The sequence below is a fragment of the Leptonotus elevatus genome, chromosome 15 (genome assembly GCF_054856555.1).
Source record: "Leptonotus elevatus isolate MCC_2025b chromosome 15, RoL_Lele_1.0, whole genome shotgun sequence".
NCBI classification, from domain to species: Eukaryota; Metazoa; Chordata; class Actinopteri; order Syngnathiformes; family Syngnathidae; genus Leptonotus; species Leptonotus elevatus.
In genome coordinates this window covers 731,295-747,873 of record NC_141253.1, presented here as the reverse complement: position 1 = coordinate 747,873, position 16,579 = coordinate 731,295, and the positions used below count along the sequence as shown (strand labels likewise).

Below are 16,579 nucleotides of genomic sequence, written 5' to 3'. Positions count from 1 at the left end.
TGTTAGGCGAGATGGTGGGTGAAATTGGCGTGTATGCAAAAATAATAGCTAAGTCGGCAGGCAAGACGGTGGGTAAAACCGAAGTGCGTGAAACGGTGAGAAAGCAAGCAGGCGATATGACAGCGAAGTCATCAGGCGAGATTGTGGGCAAACAAGGAGGGCGAAACAGTTGGCGAGCAAGCAAGTGAAATGAAATGACAGGTCGGAGGGCGAGATGGTGGCGGAAACGACATGCGAGCAGGAATTGGCAAATGTTCTCGGCAGGCAGGATGGCGGCTAAAGCAGTGGAACCAGCGGCAGCAGACAGGCGCTCGGCACACGGTGGCTGAAATGCCAGGTAAGTAAATGGATAGACAGGTGTGTAGGAAAGAGGAAGCGTCCTTTTCGCCCATCGACATGTCTTGTCTGGCTAACTGCTAGCATGTAGCCTGCCTACTTTCTAGCAGCCTCTTTGTCAGCTTCCTCCTGATGCCTTCACTTAGAAAAAAAAAACTCTTTCTTTCCATGGCGGTCCGGTCTGTCCTCCTCTTCTCCCCCCCCTTTTTTTTTTACCCCCCGCCGCCGCCCTTGAGCTTTTCTATTAGCGCGTGGAAGGCACCTCGCGAGCCCTGACAAGCGCGGCGGATCCACACTAAATCAGGAATCAGCATCTGAGCCGCCATGAAGGTCACAGGGCCCGCGCTGGCGTGTCATCTCAATCGCACGCACGCCAAACACACACGGCGAGTGCGCGCGCGCGCGCGCGTTGAAACCACATGGAGGAGGCAGGAGTCAAAATTCACTCGTGAAAAACAATATGTGTTCATCGAAATGATACGAAAGTTGCCCCCCCCCCCAAAAAAGACCTACATTTTATGAAACTGGAAAATTTAACTTTTGAAAAATATGTGAAAAAGTGTCTTGGATGTTTTATGTTTTTGATTAGGAAAAAAAACTAATTTAATGACAAAAAATGATAAGGTGAGGTTGCACTATGTTACTGGGAAAAAAATCATATTTTTCTGAGGACAAAAAGTCAATATTTGACCCCCCCAAAAATCACACGCAAATAAGTTGAATTTTCTAATCAAAAATTTGATATGTAAAAAACAACACGTTTTTACACAAAAAACGAAAAGTGAAAGTAATTTACAAAAAAAGATATACAAATTCAATTTTTTTGTGACCCAGATGTAACTTCTTAAATGGTTACATACGATAACGTTGTTAAAGTTTTATATACAAATGAAGTACTGATTTTATGATTAAAAAAATGTAATGAGGAAAAAAGTTTTCTTTTTTTTAAATCAAAGTCAATTTTAAGAGGCAGTTGTAACATAACAAGAAAAAATGGAAATTTGTGAGAAGCCATTATGTAAAAAAAAGTAATTTAAATTTGAGAGAATAATCACAATATTATGAAGTGGGAATTGCATATCACAAATTGACCAGATACAATTTCAAATTTTCGCTAGTAACATCATCTTCATTCTGTTTTCTCATTCAATTCAAAACACTTTATTTGTCCCCGAGGGGCAATTCGATGGCATACGAGTAGTATTAAAAGACAGGCATTACACCAGCAAACCTAAAAAAGGAAAACATACACAAGATGCTGCAGTTTGTTGTTTAGTTGACGTTGCCGGTTTTGTCACCCGGAAGTGATGAAGAAACGTGACGTCTTGGTAAAAAGATGTTAATAAAGTATAATTTTGTATTTCACCTGCCTTTTAGGCTTGTGAGATTGGCGCATACTGCCATCTGCTGCATACTAGCAGAATTACTGTTCCGATGCGTCCAGGAAAAAATGGAAATTGAAACATCTCACGTGATTGAAATTGCTGTTGTTGTTGTTTTTGAGCTTATTTACGTCGGTAGAACATAAAATAAATTCACGACAATAAGGCTTTACGGCGTTACCATGTGTATGATTTTCAAAGTTTTCCCTTCATGGTATTTGTATCAGTGCAACAGTCAAATGTTGTCCACTGCAAGCTTCCGTAGTCAAGTCATATGAACGATTTGTTGTTGTTGTCGTCGTAACTGGACTTCAAGTTCTCCTTTTAAAAGCTTCCTTGCCGTCACTAACAAGTCAAATCGCCTAACTGGATGGGATTTATGAAGACAACCTCTCAGTCGCACCCACAGCGGGCACTTTAGTAGTTCTACCGATGACCGGTAAGCCAAAAAGGCCCTGAACGCGCCACACAGTCAGCTAAGCATGTGATGTTTTTGCTTTGGCTAAACCTTCAACCAAAGCTCCGTTTTTGGTCCATGCTGTTATTTGTCCCACAAATCCGGGTTTATGTCTTTGCATTTTTCGTCTCCCCAGCTCACGTCAATCGCTAAAAACGCAGCAGTCATGCTTCGGTGGATTTTTGGTGGTCGCGAAACTCAAAGCTCCGTGGAGGTGAGATAACGTGAACGTCACACAATCAGTGGCGACTTGAACGTCACGTCACGTGGGCAACAATGCGCATTTTATTTATTTATTTATTTATTTTGAATAACGATAGTAGTAATTATGACCCAAATTAGGAAAACCATAAATCATTCAAAACTTTATATTTAAATTCAATACATTTTACTCATGGCAACAATATTATGGATGTATTTTTACAACCGAAATAATACGAAAAATTCAACAAAGTGGGGAAGCTCAAAGTAAAGGAGCTGCAGTTTTATTTTATTTTCCTGACGCCCCCCCCCCCCTTTCCCCCCGCCCTCCATGTTTTCCCCTTCAATCTGCAGAAAAGTGGCGTGTTGTGCATCGGCGAGGAACAGCCCAAAAACTGCTTCACTGAGCTGCAGGTGCTGAAAGGACATTTTGACATCGTTCGATTTCTGGTGCAGATTGATGACTTCAGGTAAGAGAGAGACCCAACCTGCCTAGCGCCCCCCCCCCCCCCCACACACCCCCACGCCCCCTTACACTGATTGACAGGCGAAGTAGTCGAGCATGACAAGAACACCATCAGCAGCTGCTGCAGCATCATCACCTTTGTGATGGCGTGCGCGCACACACGCGCACTCACATCTTTGGAACAAACACACTCATACTCACACATAACACACATAAACATAGATATAAATATTTGTACATCTCGCTCAATATTTTTCTGCAGATATTTGTTTCTATTTTTTTTTAAATGGGACAACAAGAAATGACACTTGAATGAAAAATGAGTCAGCGTACGTCTTTTAAAGTGTAACAGTACATTTTTTGTTTGCTTAAAATACAGCCATTAACTCATTGACTGGCAGCCATTTTGACTGAAGCGACCCCCTTCGCTCCCGGTTGTTTGACTGGATTTGGACTGCTTTTGCAAGGCCCACAGAATATTCTGTTCTATTGCTATAAAAACGGATCTGTTTCAAACGGTGGGGAAAAGAGCTGCTCTCTTATACTCTGCTGCCACCTGCTGGCCGTTTTTGTAATAACTACCATTGCTTCAACTGTTCTCTGCAGTTGAAAGGCTGCATCAAAACCTTCTTTATGTTCGAGCATAAAAAAAAACATTGAGGGGTGTCAAAGTGTAAAATGGGGGGGGGTGGGGGGGGTCACACCTGTTTTGAGGATCCCCGATGTTGCCATGCTGACTTTTTGGATGTCTTTTGGCAGATGCGCGTCGGCCGGGGACGACGGCCTGGTGCTGGTCTGGAACGTGGAGGTAATTGGAAAGTGAAAGGGGATGTGGGCGGAGCCCTGCTGCCAACAGCCAAAATCCCCCCCTCCCCCCCTTTCACCATCAAGATGGCGTCAAATAGCAAAAGTAACCCAGTCGTCCCTTTTCAGACGGGCGAGCGTGCGCTGGAGCTTCGGGGCCACTCGCAGCAGATCACCGCCATGGCCGTCTTGCGTTGCGCCGACGTCCGCCTCATCACCGCCTCGTCAGACCGCAGCGTCAGCGTATCCTCCTCGTCCTCGGTGGGGGGCGCCAAAGAGTTTGTGTCACTTTCCGTCTTGACTTGAGGGTCCTTAACCGGAACCCTTGTCAGCTGTGGGACCTCGACACGGGCAACAGACTGCACACCGTTCTCGACCTTCAGTCGTCTGTCAAGGTCAACGCCGAACCGGCAACTTGCGTCGTTTCCGTCGCTTACGAGAATTCCAGTCATAAGTTTTATGATGGACAAAAGTCGTCATGTTTTTACAACAAAAAGTGCCAGGTTTGATCTAAATGATCATAAGGAGAAGAATCAATTGTATTTTTATTGCACTTTACATTTCCAAAGTGCTACAATGTCGGGTAAAAAAAAAAACACGTTAAAAAGTGCACGTTTGTAATCAGCATGGCAAAGAAAAAGGCGCAATATTTTGGGGAAAAAAATATAATTTTCCACTCAAAAGCGGGAATTATATCAAAAAGTTGTATTAAGTGAGAAGAAAAATCATACTTCTTAAGAACAAATAGTTTAAATTTAACATTTTTTGTTGTTGTTATTGGAGAAGTCGTACACATTTATGTGCTTCGCATAATTAAACATTTTAAAAACATTTTAAAAGCAAAGTCAAGAAATATAACAATGTTATGAAAAATGTCGAATTTGCCAGAAATCGGAATGATACGATGAGTTAGTTTTACAGAAATTAAATTGGAATTTTGTGATCATTACAAAAATGACAACAAAAAAATGTTTTTTTCAAGTTCTAATTTTTGACGAAGAAAAAAATTTCATTCTTTGAGAGAAAAAAAAGATTAGTTGTGTCGTCATCATTTTTGTAGGGGAAAAGAGTCCGTTTAAAAAAAATATATAAACCCAGAAAAAAGCAAGAAAATTACAAGAATTTTAATTAAAAAGTCACAAATTTTGGGGGAGAAAAAAGTGGACAAGTTGTAATTTCAAAAAGTTGCAATAGTACAAAAAAATTACATTTTTAAGAAAAAACAATTATGGAAGAGGAAAACAATTATGTTCCTGTATAATTAATTATTTTATGATAAAATATTTTACAGAAATATTTTACTATATCATAAATGTTACCAAAAAAAAATCATTTACAGGAAAGATGGGGTCAAAAAGTTGGACATTTTTATATATAAGGAAAAGGTCACAACTTTATGAAAAAGTCAAAGTTGTGAGCGGAAATAAATTTGTACAAGAAAAAAGTCGTCAGTTTACAAAAATGAAGTTGATGAAGAACTTGTGTGTGCGTCAGTGCGTCGTTGTGCTGCAGCGCGCGAGCGCGTGGATCTCGGGCGGCCAGGAGTTGTGCGTGTGGAGCAACCACTTCCGTCTGGAGTGTCTTCGAGAACGCCGCAGCGATGCAGGCGAGACGGACGGACGGACGGACGGACGGACGCGGTTGCGGTCCTCCTCGTCTTCACAATCTTTTCTGTGGTCTCTCGGACAGGAATCGGATCGCTGATCGAGCTGCCCAACGACTGCGTGGCCGCCGCCGTCGATAAGATCATCGGTAAATATGGTTTGGCTCACTTCAAACGGCGCTCGGAGCGATTTTGGCTCTTTTGCCGGTCAGCATTTGAGGCACACGCTAGCTACGGACATGTTCAGCGAATTATTAGACGGGGACAAAACCAGCCCGGAAATCCAAACTCAATGGCGGCTTTGCCAAAGCGGGAATCTGCTCAAGCGTCCGATCGCTCGCATTTCGGAGGCGGGGCAAACCTCAGCGAACACACAGTGAGTCGAGCCGCAAAGAGACACGTTCGATTGGCCGGCCTGTCTTCGGCCACACCCACTTTCTTTCTCTAGAAAGTGGGTGTGGCTTGCCAGGCTCGGAAAAAATGCCAACAAAAATAATGTTGGAAGGCGAAAGATGTTATTTTACAAAAAATAAAAAAATAAAAAAACAATAATCAGAATTTTACAAGAAAAAAGCCACACTTATGAGAAATTCATGATTTTACAAGGATTATTTTTTTTGATTTTCAGAAAATAAATAGTAAATAAAAAATTGGAGTTTTAGGAGAACAAATTTTACATTTTAGAAGAAAAAAGTCAAACTTTTCCCCAGAAAAAAAGGCAACATTTTATGGACGAAATAGAATTTTTTCAGAAGCGTCACAAAATATTGAGAAAAAAAGTCAATATTTGTATGTGGACATTTTACCAGAGACAATAGAAACGTTTACAAGAGAAAGTCCGAATTTTACAGATTAAAAAAAAAAAGTGGTAACATAATGAGGAAAATGTTGTTCCTTTTGTTCCCGTCAGTCATCTACAAGCTGATAGCGAGCGGCAACGCCCTCTCCATCGTGGAGGCGCGCTGCTTGGCGGACCACCAGGACCACATTCGCACCCTGGTCAACGTCAACGGTCAGCGGCCGAATGCCCGCCGTCCTCGGCCGAGCCCCGCCCAACAATGTTTTCTCCGCAGACGGCGCGTTCGCCAGCGGCTCCCACGCGGGCGAGCTGATCGTGTGGGACGCGCTGGACTTTGGCGTGCTGGCCTATCAGCACATCCTGTGGGAGGAGCCTCCAACCCACGCCGCGCAGTCCCACGTCCACTCGACCGGGCCCAAAACCAGCGAGATGTCCATTCAGCACCTCGCCTCCAACGGCAACGTCAGTCATGAAAAATAAGACAAACGAAGCTTCATGAAGCACCTGTGATGTTGTTTGACTCCTCTAGAGGGCACTCTTGGTTTAAACGATGGCAAAAGTCTACACGCCCTTCATTCTTCTGTGGATGTACTTTTTGAACGATTGCGTTTCAGCTGGTGGCGGCGGCGGTGGGCAGCGGCGTGTACGTGTTCAGCGTGGCGACCAAGGCGGCGCTCGCGTACAGGAAGTGCGCCCACGACTCCGACGTCCTGCACGTCGCGCTGCTCTCCGACAGGTTGGCTCGGCCAAAGCCGCTTCCGCGCCAAACGTTTGCGTTTTGTTCCACGGCGGTTGCCTTTTGCTTTCAGCGAGCTGATGTCGTGCTCGGAGGACGGCAGCGTGAAGATGTGGCAGATACGAGAGCTGCCGTTAGCCGGCGAACCCGCCTCTGCAGGTCGCTCGCAACACGCTCGCGTTTGCACCGAATGGCGACCGTGACTTCAAAATGCATCAGTTGGTCCGCTCGGCAAATGACGACTGTTTTAGTAAAAAAAAAAAAAAACGTATTTTATTTTTGAAAATGACAACTTTATTCTTGTATTTGTACAGAATTCCGGCTTGCTTGATTTTTGTAATATTAAGCCTTTTTTTCCCCATTTTGACTTGATTATTGTAAAAAAAAAAAAAAAAAATCTTGTAATATTCCCACATCTTAAATCCTCATAAATCTACATAGTAAGCTAAGTTTATAACGTCACAATTTTGACATTTAATGATGTGAAATTTAAACTAGTTTTCCTTGTAAGACTTTTGTTGTAAAATTCTGACGTTATTCTTGTAATATTACACATTTAAAAAAAAAAATAATTTTTTTTTACTTTATTCTTTTAAAGCATCACCTTTGTGTGTTTTTAGTCCTAATTTTGTAGCATTTGATTTTATTTCTGGAATAAACTTTTCTTGTCGGATGAAAAATTGTTACTATCATAAAATTCTGACTTTATTCTTGTATTAATGTAATTAACATTCTTTTTGTTGTTGTGGTATTTTTATGCAAAATTTTCTGGTATAGCAACTTTATTGTCATCAATTTAAATTTTTTCACAAAATTCAAATTTTATTCTTATAACATTTCACCCTAAAAAAAATCCCACACAAATGCAACTGCGTTTTAGTAACATGACCATTTTCTTTTCCTGAAACAAACATTTGATTTTTTTAACACATATTTGTCATTCAAAAAATGGTACTTTGATTACTTGACTGCGATGTAATCTATTACTCAGGCTTCTTCGGGATGTGGACGTTGGGGCGCTCCAGCAGGCCGGCGTGCCCCCCGTCCAAGAAGATTCCGGACACGCCGCCACCCTGCAAGACGCTGGAGTTGACGGGCGACCTGATTGGACACTCGGGCGCTGTCCAGGTCGGTCTTGTAAAAACGACCTAAAACTACATTTTACATTTCTAAAACTATTGTCAAATTTCTAAAAAAAAAACAAACAAAAAAACTTTTGTTTTTGTCTTTGTCAACTAATTTCACACATTTTCAGTGTCTTATTTTGGATTTTCTGTACCATCGTTTGGGAATTGTTGTTTACTTGCAACTAACTATCATTTTAATAATTGATGAACATGTTGATTATTTTTTCAATAAATCATTAATTTTTTTCCCAAATTGAAAGTGCAGAAAATGCCCAAACGTGAATTGATTCTGGTTCATTTCCTGCTTTTGTTAGTCACACATTAAAATCGGCTCAAATGTTAACCATTGTTTTCCAAAGTAAAAGCAGGTGTTTGCAAATGTTTTATTTTGGGGAACAAAACACACACACACAAAAAACAAGTCCAAATGAATGAAATGAAAGCTCGCTAAGATGAAAGCTGCAGTTGTCGCGGCTTGCGTAGCGCATTCACTGTTGCTCTTTTTCCTGCCGTCCAGATGTTCGTGGCCTTCCCGGAGAACGGCCTGGTGACATGTTCGGCCGACCACCAGCTCATCCTTTGGAAGAACGGCGAGAAGCAGTCGCGCCTCCGCAGCCTGGCGCTCTTCCGGAAACTGGAGGAGAACGGCGGCTTGTGAAAGGGGCGGGGCTTTAAACGACCGCCTTGTCCAAAGATTGTCGCGATGGAGGACTGACGCGGCACTTCAAATATTGTAACCGTTCATGAAGAAAATTGGAATGTCGCACATTTAGATGTCGCAGACTTTTAAAGCGATCGTTAGCTTATACAGGCGAGGCCAAATTTAGCGTTGCCCATCTTTGGTGTCGCACCACATTGTGCCACAACTTGCCAGGCCGCACTGAGCGCTAATGGCGGACATGTAGCGTAATTAACAGCAAGAAGAAAAAAACCCAGGAAGCCTCCCGAAAGAAGCTCCAGTAATAGTTGCAGAAAAATTATGTGCCTGTGACGTTTGTATGTGTTGCTGCTATGGCTTTTTTGACCGTCGTCACTTTGCCACATCCAACATGGCGACGATTCCCCGCCAAAGGCTGGGCCATATTTTTTTTTTATGTTTATGGTGCTCATGTGACATCGGTTGCATCCTTGTTTTGAAGAAAAACATTTGATTTGTCATGAGTTCAACATCTTTGTCCCGAGTATTTTCATTCATAACGTAATTATAAAAAATTCAATAAAATGTTGCAAAAGCCGATCATTCTTATATAATAACATCTTGATAGAATGCTTCTCAAATGTTTGAGTGGAGGCACTTGATACCCATTACCCAGTTTATATTTGTTTGTAATAATAATAATAATTTAAAACAACGTTTTTGTTTGTCAAGGCGGCAAAGTTCCCGAATATTTTTCATGCCTGCACTTTAGGGATACTTTAATCCCGTTTTTGCCATTGGCCGGGTGAATTCGCGTGATTCTGGTTTAAATAATCCCCCTGTGTTAAAAAAAAACTAAAAACGGGCCAGTCACAGGGTCAGCAAATGTGTATAATTTGTAAATAGATTTTTGAAATGAGGTCAAGACACGAGACGAAGTGACAGGAGATACTTCCGGGATAGTGTGAACGCTCGCTCTCTATTGGCTGAGTGAGGATGAGCGCTATAGCCATTGGATGAGTAAAGTCAGGTGACACCGATTGACGCTGACAGAAAACGGAAAAAAAATTCCCCCCCATTGTATTCACGTGGTGTCCAGTATGTTATAATAACGTAGCCCCCCCCCCCCCGCCAAAAATAAAAACACGAATGAATAACTAATGCGGATGTTGCGATCGCCCTTCGCAAAGACTTGTGGGTAATTTACAGCCAGAGCGGCGCGAGACAGCTGACAGAGAAAAAAAAAGCTTTCCCCTTGTCGTTAGCATAAGTCAATGTTTCTTTCTATCGCAGCAAATGTAATTATGCTCATCGTGAACTGCTGTTCTGAAGAGTAACGAGTCGTTCATGCGCAACATGAGCATCAGCGAGCATTCCCTGCAAGCTCTATCGTGGAGGAAGCTTTACCTGAGCCGGGCCAAACTCAAAGCTTCCAGTCGGACCTCCGCGCTGCTCTCCGGATTCGCTATGGTGAAGTCCTCGATTGTTTACTTCGCACAATGCTGTCGTGCTAACTCTCTCAATGCGTCGAACGAAGAAAGCGCAGTCATTTACGTCCACAACAATAGTTCACATTCTTCTACCGGCTCATAGTTCGTGTTTTGTTGCTAGGCAGAGTTCAGAGGCGGTCGCAAGTGGCCAATCATAAAAGTGGCACGTGCCAGCCACGCCCACGAGGCTGTTTACGACGCGCTAACGTGAGTCATGAAATACTATTAAAACAAGCAAACATGCATGTTTTGGTAGCTAATATAGAAAGGATTAGCCCATTCAGTAATTTGAGACTATCATCTAGATCCTTCTGGAGTATTTATCTCGAGATGAGAACCTCTCAAGACCTGAACCTTGTGTCCAGACTCACTTAGGACGAATGTTTTGGCCATTTTCTTCTATTGGACCAGAAGACCCAAATCTGTAATTGGTGCCCTCAACCGTTGTGAGAAAAGAAAAGTTCCAAAACACAACTCCCCAAAGTGTCAAGCGCGGCGCCGTGACCCGCGTTGCGTCTTGTGGTTCAGGTGGCGATGGTGGAGGTGCAGCTGGACAACAGCTACCCGTACCCGCCGGCGCTGCTGATCGCCTTCAGCGCGTGCACCACCGTCCTGGTGGCCGTGCACCTCTTCGCCCTGATGGTCAGCACGTGCATCCTGCCCAACATCGAGGCGGTCAGCAACGTGCACAACATCAACTCGGTGAGCGAGTCGCCGCACGAGCGCATGCACCGCCACATCGAGCTGGCCTGGGCCTTCTCCACCGTCATCGGCACGCTGCTCTTCCTGGCCGAGGTGGTGCTCCTCTGCTGGGTCAAGTTCCTGCCCGTCAAGCCCAGCAAGGTGGGCAACGGCACGGTGTCGGCGGGGGTGGCCGCCGCCATCACCTCCACGTCCATCATGGTGCCCTTCGGCTTGGTGTTCATCGTCTTCGCCGTGCATTTCTACCGCTCGCTGGTCAGCCACAAGACGGACCGGCAGTTCCAGGAACTGGAGGAGCTCTCCAACCTCACCAGGCTGCAGAACGAGCTGGACAATCGGGGCGAGTCGCTTTTGCGCTCGCCGAGCTCGCATTTCCCTTAAAACCGACGCGAGGGGGGGCGAACGGCCGGCAAGTGGCGTGCCGCAGACGCTCCAAAAACTCCTGTTTCCCAAGCAGATCGGGGAGGGGGGGGGAGGGGGCGTGAACGCACAAGATAACATTTCTGAGACATCCCATAATCGGACCTTGTGGAAATTTGGCCCGATGATCAGAATGCGTGTACCCCACTTACGACAACTCGGTTCCTCGCCAACTCACAACTTCGTTACCTCCCGTTTTTATTTTGATCTTATTTGAACATCAAAGTTGTCACATTGCATGAAACTTGAAAACACAAAAGTCTTAATTAACTGTGAACGTTTTTTTTTTTTTTTTTAAACCACTTGAACCCTCTCTTGTGTCTTGCCTGCTGTTTAGCAATTATCCTTCGTGGTAATTGCTTTGATAAAAACTGTACTTAAAAAAAATAATCATCATTTTGATCTCGTTACTGAATGTAACGAGACGAGACGCGTTTGGCGGCGAACCTCACTTTTTACACGGGACTCGAGCATGTCGGGACATTTTTGCTGTTGTTTATTGTTCATTTTTCTTCACAAGCTGAAAGAAAATGTCGCGCATCTTCAATGTGTAACAATATTCTCACAGCGTACACTGGAAATGTCTTAAAGCCGATTTGGAGCACCAGGAAAAATAAAGCACCCGCTGATGGCGTCAAATGAGTACAATTTATTATTTTATACATATAAAAATAAAGTATATAAAGTTGCTTCCAGAAATCAGCCATCAAAGTGACCCGACTGAGCTTCTTGTAGAACTGTCTTCACATCCACTAGTTTTACCTAAGAAAAAAAAAAAAAAAGAGCTGTGTAATATATATGATAACTTTATTTTAAAAAAAATGCAGTAATAAAATGTAATATAAGGAATGAAATTGCTTGTATTGTGATTTCATTGATTGCAGCCAGTTTGTCCCCCCCCCCCCCCCCCAAAAAAAATGAAATGAGTGTTTGGAGTGGGCCAGCTGTGCTCGGCAACGCACAGCATGTTTTTTTTTATGACCAAGACGACCATGGGCGGAGCTAGTGGGTGTGAGACCGAGCAATCGGATCCCACTTGACAAATATTTTCACGTTTGATCGGCAAGCTGCTCAGCGTCGCGTCGTCCGTTAAGCTGCATTTCCACCTTAGCTAACGTAGCATCTTGACCTCCTCGTCTATTTGCATACAAGTGTGACCTCACCTGCGGAATTGGACACTTTGCGGGTTGCGCCACCTGCTCCCCCCCCCACAAGCCCTCCAGGGTGCCGCATTTGAGTTCCCCTCGCACCCACAGGCCTCGGTACAGCCGGCCTTTGTCGCAGTAGTACAACTTTCCGCTGCCGCTTTTCTCGCCGTCCCGCCAGGAACCCTCGTACCAGTTCCCGTTTGCTGGAGACAGAATAAATAGAAGATAGGAACGATTTTCAAAGAAAATTCATCTGGAACCTCCAACGTGAAACACAAACCACCCTGACAAGCCAGGAAGATCGATAGCTACTGCGAGACTATATCCCATCTGTGTGTTAATGTTCCGATCCATTTTTCTCCTTCCCTAAATTGTGCCACTTTTTGTGGGGTTCCACTTTGGCGGTCCCTCGTTCGCGGAAGAGAAGTGAAGCAAAATCAGTGTTACCATAGCGACGGATGCCAAGCCCGTGCTCTTTATCCTTGGCCCACTCTCCCTCGTAGACGTCTCCGTCGCGGAAGAGCATCCTTCCCCAGCCGCTTCGCTGGTCCTCGCGCCACTGGCCCTCGTACACGCCGGAACAACTCTTGTAAAAGTAGACGCCGTGACCCTAAGGAAAGACGAACGGCAAATTCCAAACGAGCGAGTGAGCGGACTGGAAAGTTAAGAAAAGTCATCAATGAAATTGGGGGGACGTGTTGATAAGGATCAGAATGGGGGGGGGGGGTTTGGGGGGTCTGCTCTTTCAATATGAAACAAAGATTATTTTAGTTGACGAAACTTTAAGCTAAATAAAAAAAAACATTTGTCAACAAAATGAAATTAAAATGAAAAAGCTTTTTAAAAATTAAAACTGAAACTACATTTACTTTTAAAATTATATTTTTGTTGTGCTTTTACTGCACAATGCTTACGTGATGTTTTTTTTAATATGTTGTGCACAACACAAAATTGTTAAAAATAAATACATAAAAGACGATGCTAAAAGCTAAAACTAAACTAAAACAAAGCATTAAAAAACTTAAAGTATTCAAAACTAACAAACCTGTTTTTAAAAACAAAAAATGAAAAGCAGTTACGTACGTGCTTCATCCCATTTTCCCATTGGCCGCAGTACTTCTTTGCACACGAGTGTGTGTTGGGTCCAAACACACTTTCGATGCCGTAGCCGTCGCGTTTTCCCAACTTCCACTCGCCGTTATAAATGGTGCTGGACTTCTTCCGCACCTGAATTCCCCTGCCTTGAATATTAGCAAACGGCATCAATCGGTGTTGTCGGGTTTTGTTTCTGTTCGTCTCAAGCCGTGCGTCACACCCACCGTGCTTGTTGTCGTCGAGCCACTCCCCCGTGTATTCGTCTCCGTTGACGGAAAAAAACGTAGCGTGCGTTCCGCATTTCTTGGATTGATTTTCCAACAAGGCCGAACGTGACGGTTTCCTTCCGGCTGCTTTAAGGAATGGCATGCTGGCAACAAAACTGCAATTTGCTGCAGAAATGACGCCATTGAGGACGATTTGTTGTAAGGTAAACGAAGATTTTGCATTTCGGAGAGACAATTTAAAGACACACGTCAAACAACTGTACTCTAGCACCCTCTGCTGGTATCATGGCGGTAGCTCTATGGGGTCGATGCCACGGACTTCCAACTTTTGGGTTTTACACATCAACGCCGTTTCCGGCCACTGCTGGCCGCGTTCCAACACTCGCACCCTCACCCCTGCGGATGAGCGGGAGGGCGTCTCGGCTATTTGAAATGCTTCGGACACAGACACTCCGCACTCGCAGCCTCGGACCCGTCGACGGGAACGCACAACCGAGGTGCACAAAGGCGGAAGCGCAAGGACTGGGACGCAGCCCACACGTCGCAAACCGGAAACGGAAACAAAGTTGATGGGTGAAAACCCGGAAGTCGGAAGTCCCGCCTCCTCCGTGGCGAATCGTCCATAGCATACGGGTGGAGAGGGGTGGGGGTCATTTCAAACACACACACCTGTAAAGTATAACAATGCAGACTCACTGGAAATATAATAGAGTCAAAAGTAAAATGTTCATCTTTAAAACGTATAGAATCAAAAGTGACTTAGTTACTTTAAAATTCATCAATAACAAAAGAGCAGGCTCAACTACCAATAGCGCGCTTAGCTTCCCAAACAAACAATCTGTGATGCTTTCACGGCCCGTCCAGAGCATCGGAAACTACCCCATCCACTCCCAAAGTTTGCTACAGCCTTTTGACTTAGCTTCACTTATTGCCAGGTGTAAATATAAGAACATAAAAAAGTTCGACCCTCGTTCTATATTGCCGGGATACCCATGTCAATGTGACTTAACCTAGCATGTCACTAAATCAGCAAGCTAGCATTTTCTTTTTTGTTTGGCACTTACCTGTCGAATACAAGCAGGCCAACTCGGCGTCGCTCTTCAGCCCAAGCCGCTTCTTCGGAGCTCGGAAGCGGTAAAGTGGAATACTTTTTGTTTTCTTCACTCGAGTCACTAAATTCAACATCCCGTCTGCCCATGGTGACACGCCCCGCCCCACCCCGCGATTGGCTGGAGAGTAACTGTCTGCTTGGGTACAGAACTGCTTTGATTTAAAAAATAAAAATAAAAATAAAAAACGGGCACCTGTCTTGTACCTTTCGCAATGTCTGGTTTATTTTGGATGTTGAACGTGTTTTCCAAGATGGTCGATCTTCTGCGCATGGGTGTCACAGATCGTGCAGGGGTCACAGATCGTGCCATGACACAGGCCAGCCAGTTAGAAGCAGCGGTCGTGGCCACTGATCTATACATTACTGGATAGCCGATAGCTGAGCCCGGTTCAGGCAGAGCCGATCCAGTGATATATACAGATCAGTGGTCATGGCTGAATGGTGCGCAAAAACTGCGCATCACCACTCCCCTTGTTTCACAAGTGGACAAACTGATTAATCCAGATGTGTCAGGCCAATGTCGTATTGGTTACTGAGGTCAGGCACACCTGGATTAATCATCTTGTCCACTCGTGAAAGACAGGAAATGAAAGGGGCGGTGTTGAGTTCAGGAAGTGCTGGATTTGTGCAAGGAGCCCATTGCCCTTGAATACATTTTCAACTCGCACATATTTTTTTTTAAATATGTAGCCACGTGTGACGTTTTCAAGAAAACTAAGCGCATGTAAATTGCGATTTGTTCAAGTGCGCTCGTTGCCAAATGCTTCGTTGAATGAGGAGGCTTGGGCAGGGGTCACGGAGTCACGGCGCATGCGTAAACGCATCGACGACTCCACTCTCAACATGGCGTTTGCGAGGTCTGTGTACAATCTGCTCTTCAGGCGAACGTCCACTTTCGCCATAACCATCATGGTCGGCGCTGTCTTCTTCGAGCGAATATTCGACCAAGGCGGTGACGCAATCTTTGAGCAAATGAATCGCGGGGTAAGACGCTTTACCGGTGTGCAAATCGTACTTTTATCCTGACCTTGCATTCAGAGGACGAAGCGCGGCTAGGTGTTAGCCAAGCGAGCTAACCCCGCGAGCGCCAATTTGAACCTAAACAATGTTTCTTTCTTCTTTTTTTGGGGCGGTCATTTAACTGAGTTTTGTGTTTTATGTTAGAAACTATGGAAACACATCAAACATAACTACGAGAACAAGGACGAGTAATGGGGACGTCTGAAGTTCAAGCTTGTCATCATCCTGCCTGGACTCACTCACTTTCTCATCCACCGAACTAAACAAGAACAAACATGGACTCAATGTGCTTCAACTTGAGGCCAAAGTTTGACCAGACGACCGCAAAGATGGAGCAGCGGACCCCGTCACCTCATTCTCCCCATTCTTGCCATTTGTTCTGCATTTGTCACCCTAGCATATTGTAAATGATTAAATTAAACGTGTTGATGTCTTAATTGATTGTGCGTAATTTCTTTCCATTAGTATTATGTGTGTCTCTATACCAAATTATTTTGAGCCAAGGCACATATTTAACAGTACAAAAATGTTCACGCTGTGGTGCCTTGAGTTACAAGTGACCCAACGTCATTCAGATGTTTTTTTTTGCTTTTACTTTTGAGGGTAAACATGAGAAACAAGCGCTGTATGGTGGCATTCGGCTCCGCACAACAATCGAATCAGAGAGGAAAAAGGTTTTAAACTGTTGAGTGCTGAAGTTTCCTCTCAAAACTAAATGTGTAATAAAAAAAAATTCAAGAATGCATTTGCGAGATTAATGCGAATACAATGGAAAAGGCCATAGACAGGCTAATTAAACTAGCAATGTTGCTCTTATA

The 16,579-nt window shown here is 44.1% G+C and overlaps 4 protein-coding genes and 1 long non-coding RNA gene across 15 annotated transcripts; 3 read left to right on the top strand and 2 right to left on the bottom strand.

Moving 5' to 3' along the window:
- The first annotated feature begins 60 nt into the window (after positions 1–60).
- wdr41 (WD repeat domain 41) lies at positions 61–9,145 on the top strand. 5 transcript variants are annotated; one of them, XM_086095898.1, is made up of 14 exons: positions 1,979–2,157; positions 2,312–2,389; positions 2,731–2,846; positions 3,602–3,650; positions 3,776–3,889; positions 3,979–4,041; positions 5,141–5,252; positions 5,336–5,398; positions 6,160–6,261; positions 6,323–6,510; positions 6,663–6,784; positions 6,858–6,943; positions 7,776–7,912; positions 8,429–9,145. In XM_086095898.1, the coding sequence occupies exons 2-14, from the start codon at positions 2,342–2,344 to the stop codon at positions 8,567–8,569; spliced, it is 1,341 nt and encodes a 446-aa protein (XP_085952024.1). In that variant the 5' UTR covers positions 1,979–2,157; positions 2,312–2,341; the 3' UTR covers positions 8,570–9,145. The 5 variants fall into 5 exon arrangements, with proteins under 5 accessions (XP_085952023.1, XP_085952024.1, XP_085952025.1 ...); XM_086095899.1 differs by lacking the exon at positions 6,858–6,943; XM_086095895.1 differs by having other exon boundaries at positions 6,663–6,943.
- On the bottom strand, positions 8,281–10,274 carry LOC147161398 (uncharacterized). Its single transcript, XR_015097190.1, has 2 exons — positions 9,956–10,274; positions 8,281–8,545 (listed from the first exon to the last, which is right to left on the bottom strand). It is a non-coding gene; the product is annotated as an uncharacterized LOC147161398 (long non-coding RNA).
- On the top strand, positions 9,732–11,990 carry orai1b (ORAI calcium release-activated calcium modulator 1b). Of its 5 annotated transcripts, none has more exons than XM_086095905.1 (4): positions 9,938–10,018; positions 10,160–10,245; positions 10,344–10,484; positions 10,567–11,990. In XM_086095905.1, exon 4 carries the CDS (start codon positions 10,573–10,575, stop codon positions 11,119–11,121), a length of 549 nt encoding a protein of 182 aa, XP_085952031.1. In that variant the 5' UTR covers positions 9,938–10,018; positions 10,160–10,245; positions 10,344–10,484; positions 10,567–10,572; the 3' UTR covers positions 11,122–11,990. The 5 variants fall into 5 exon arrangements, with proteins under 5 accessions (XP_085952030.1, XP_085952031.1, XP_085952033.1 ...); XM_086095907.1 differs by having other exon boundaries at positions 9,940–10,018; positions 10,164–10,245; XM_086095909.1 differs by lacking the exon at positions 10,344–10,484 and having other exon boundaries at positions 9,940–10,018; positions 10,164–10,245.
- On the bottom strand, positions 11,795–16,408 carry LOC147161395 (MORN repeat-containing protein 3-like). Of its 3 annotated transcripts, XM_086095902.1 has the most exons (6): positions 14,695–16,175; positions 13,628–13,785; positions 13,392–13,549; positions 12,756–12,918; positions 12,324–12,511; positions 11,795–11,922 (listed from the first exon to the last, which is right to left on the bottom strand). In XM_086095902.1, exons 1-6 carry the CDS (start codon positions 14,826–14,828, stop codon positions 11,860–11,862), a joined length of 864 nt encoding a protein of 287 aa, XP_085952028.1. In that variant the 5' UTR covers positions 14,829–16,175; the 3' UTR covers positions 11,795–11,859. The 3 variants fall into 3 exon arrangements, with proteins under 3 accessions (XP_085952028.1, XP_085952026.1, XP_085952027.1); XM_086095900.1 differs by lacking the exon at positions 11,795–11,922 and having other exon boundaries at positions 12,095–12,511; positions 14,695–16,408; XM_086095901.1 differs by lacking the exon at positions 11,795–11,922 and having other exon boundaries at positions 12,095–12,511; positions 13,628–13,795; positions 14,695–16,407.
- Positions 15,557–16,198, top strand: uqcr10 (ubiquinol-cytochrome c reductase, complex III subunit X). The gene is made up of 2 exons (XM_086095910.1): positions 15,557–15,725; positions 15,906–16,198. The coding sequence occupies exons 1-2, from the start codon at positions 15,585–15,587 to the stop codon at positions 15,951–15,953; spliced, it is 189 nt and encodes a 62-aa protein (XP_085952036.1). The 5' UTR covers positions 15,557–15,584; the 3' UTR covers positions 15,954–16,198.
- Positions 16,409–16,579: the final 171 nt, after the last annotated feature.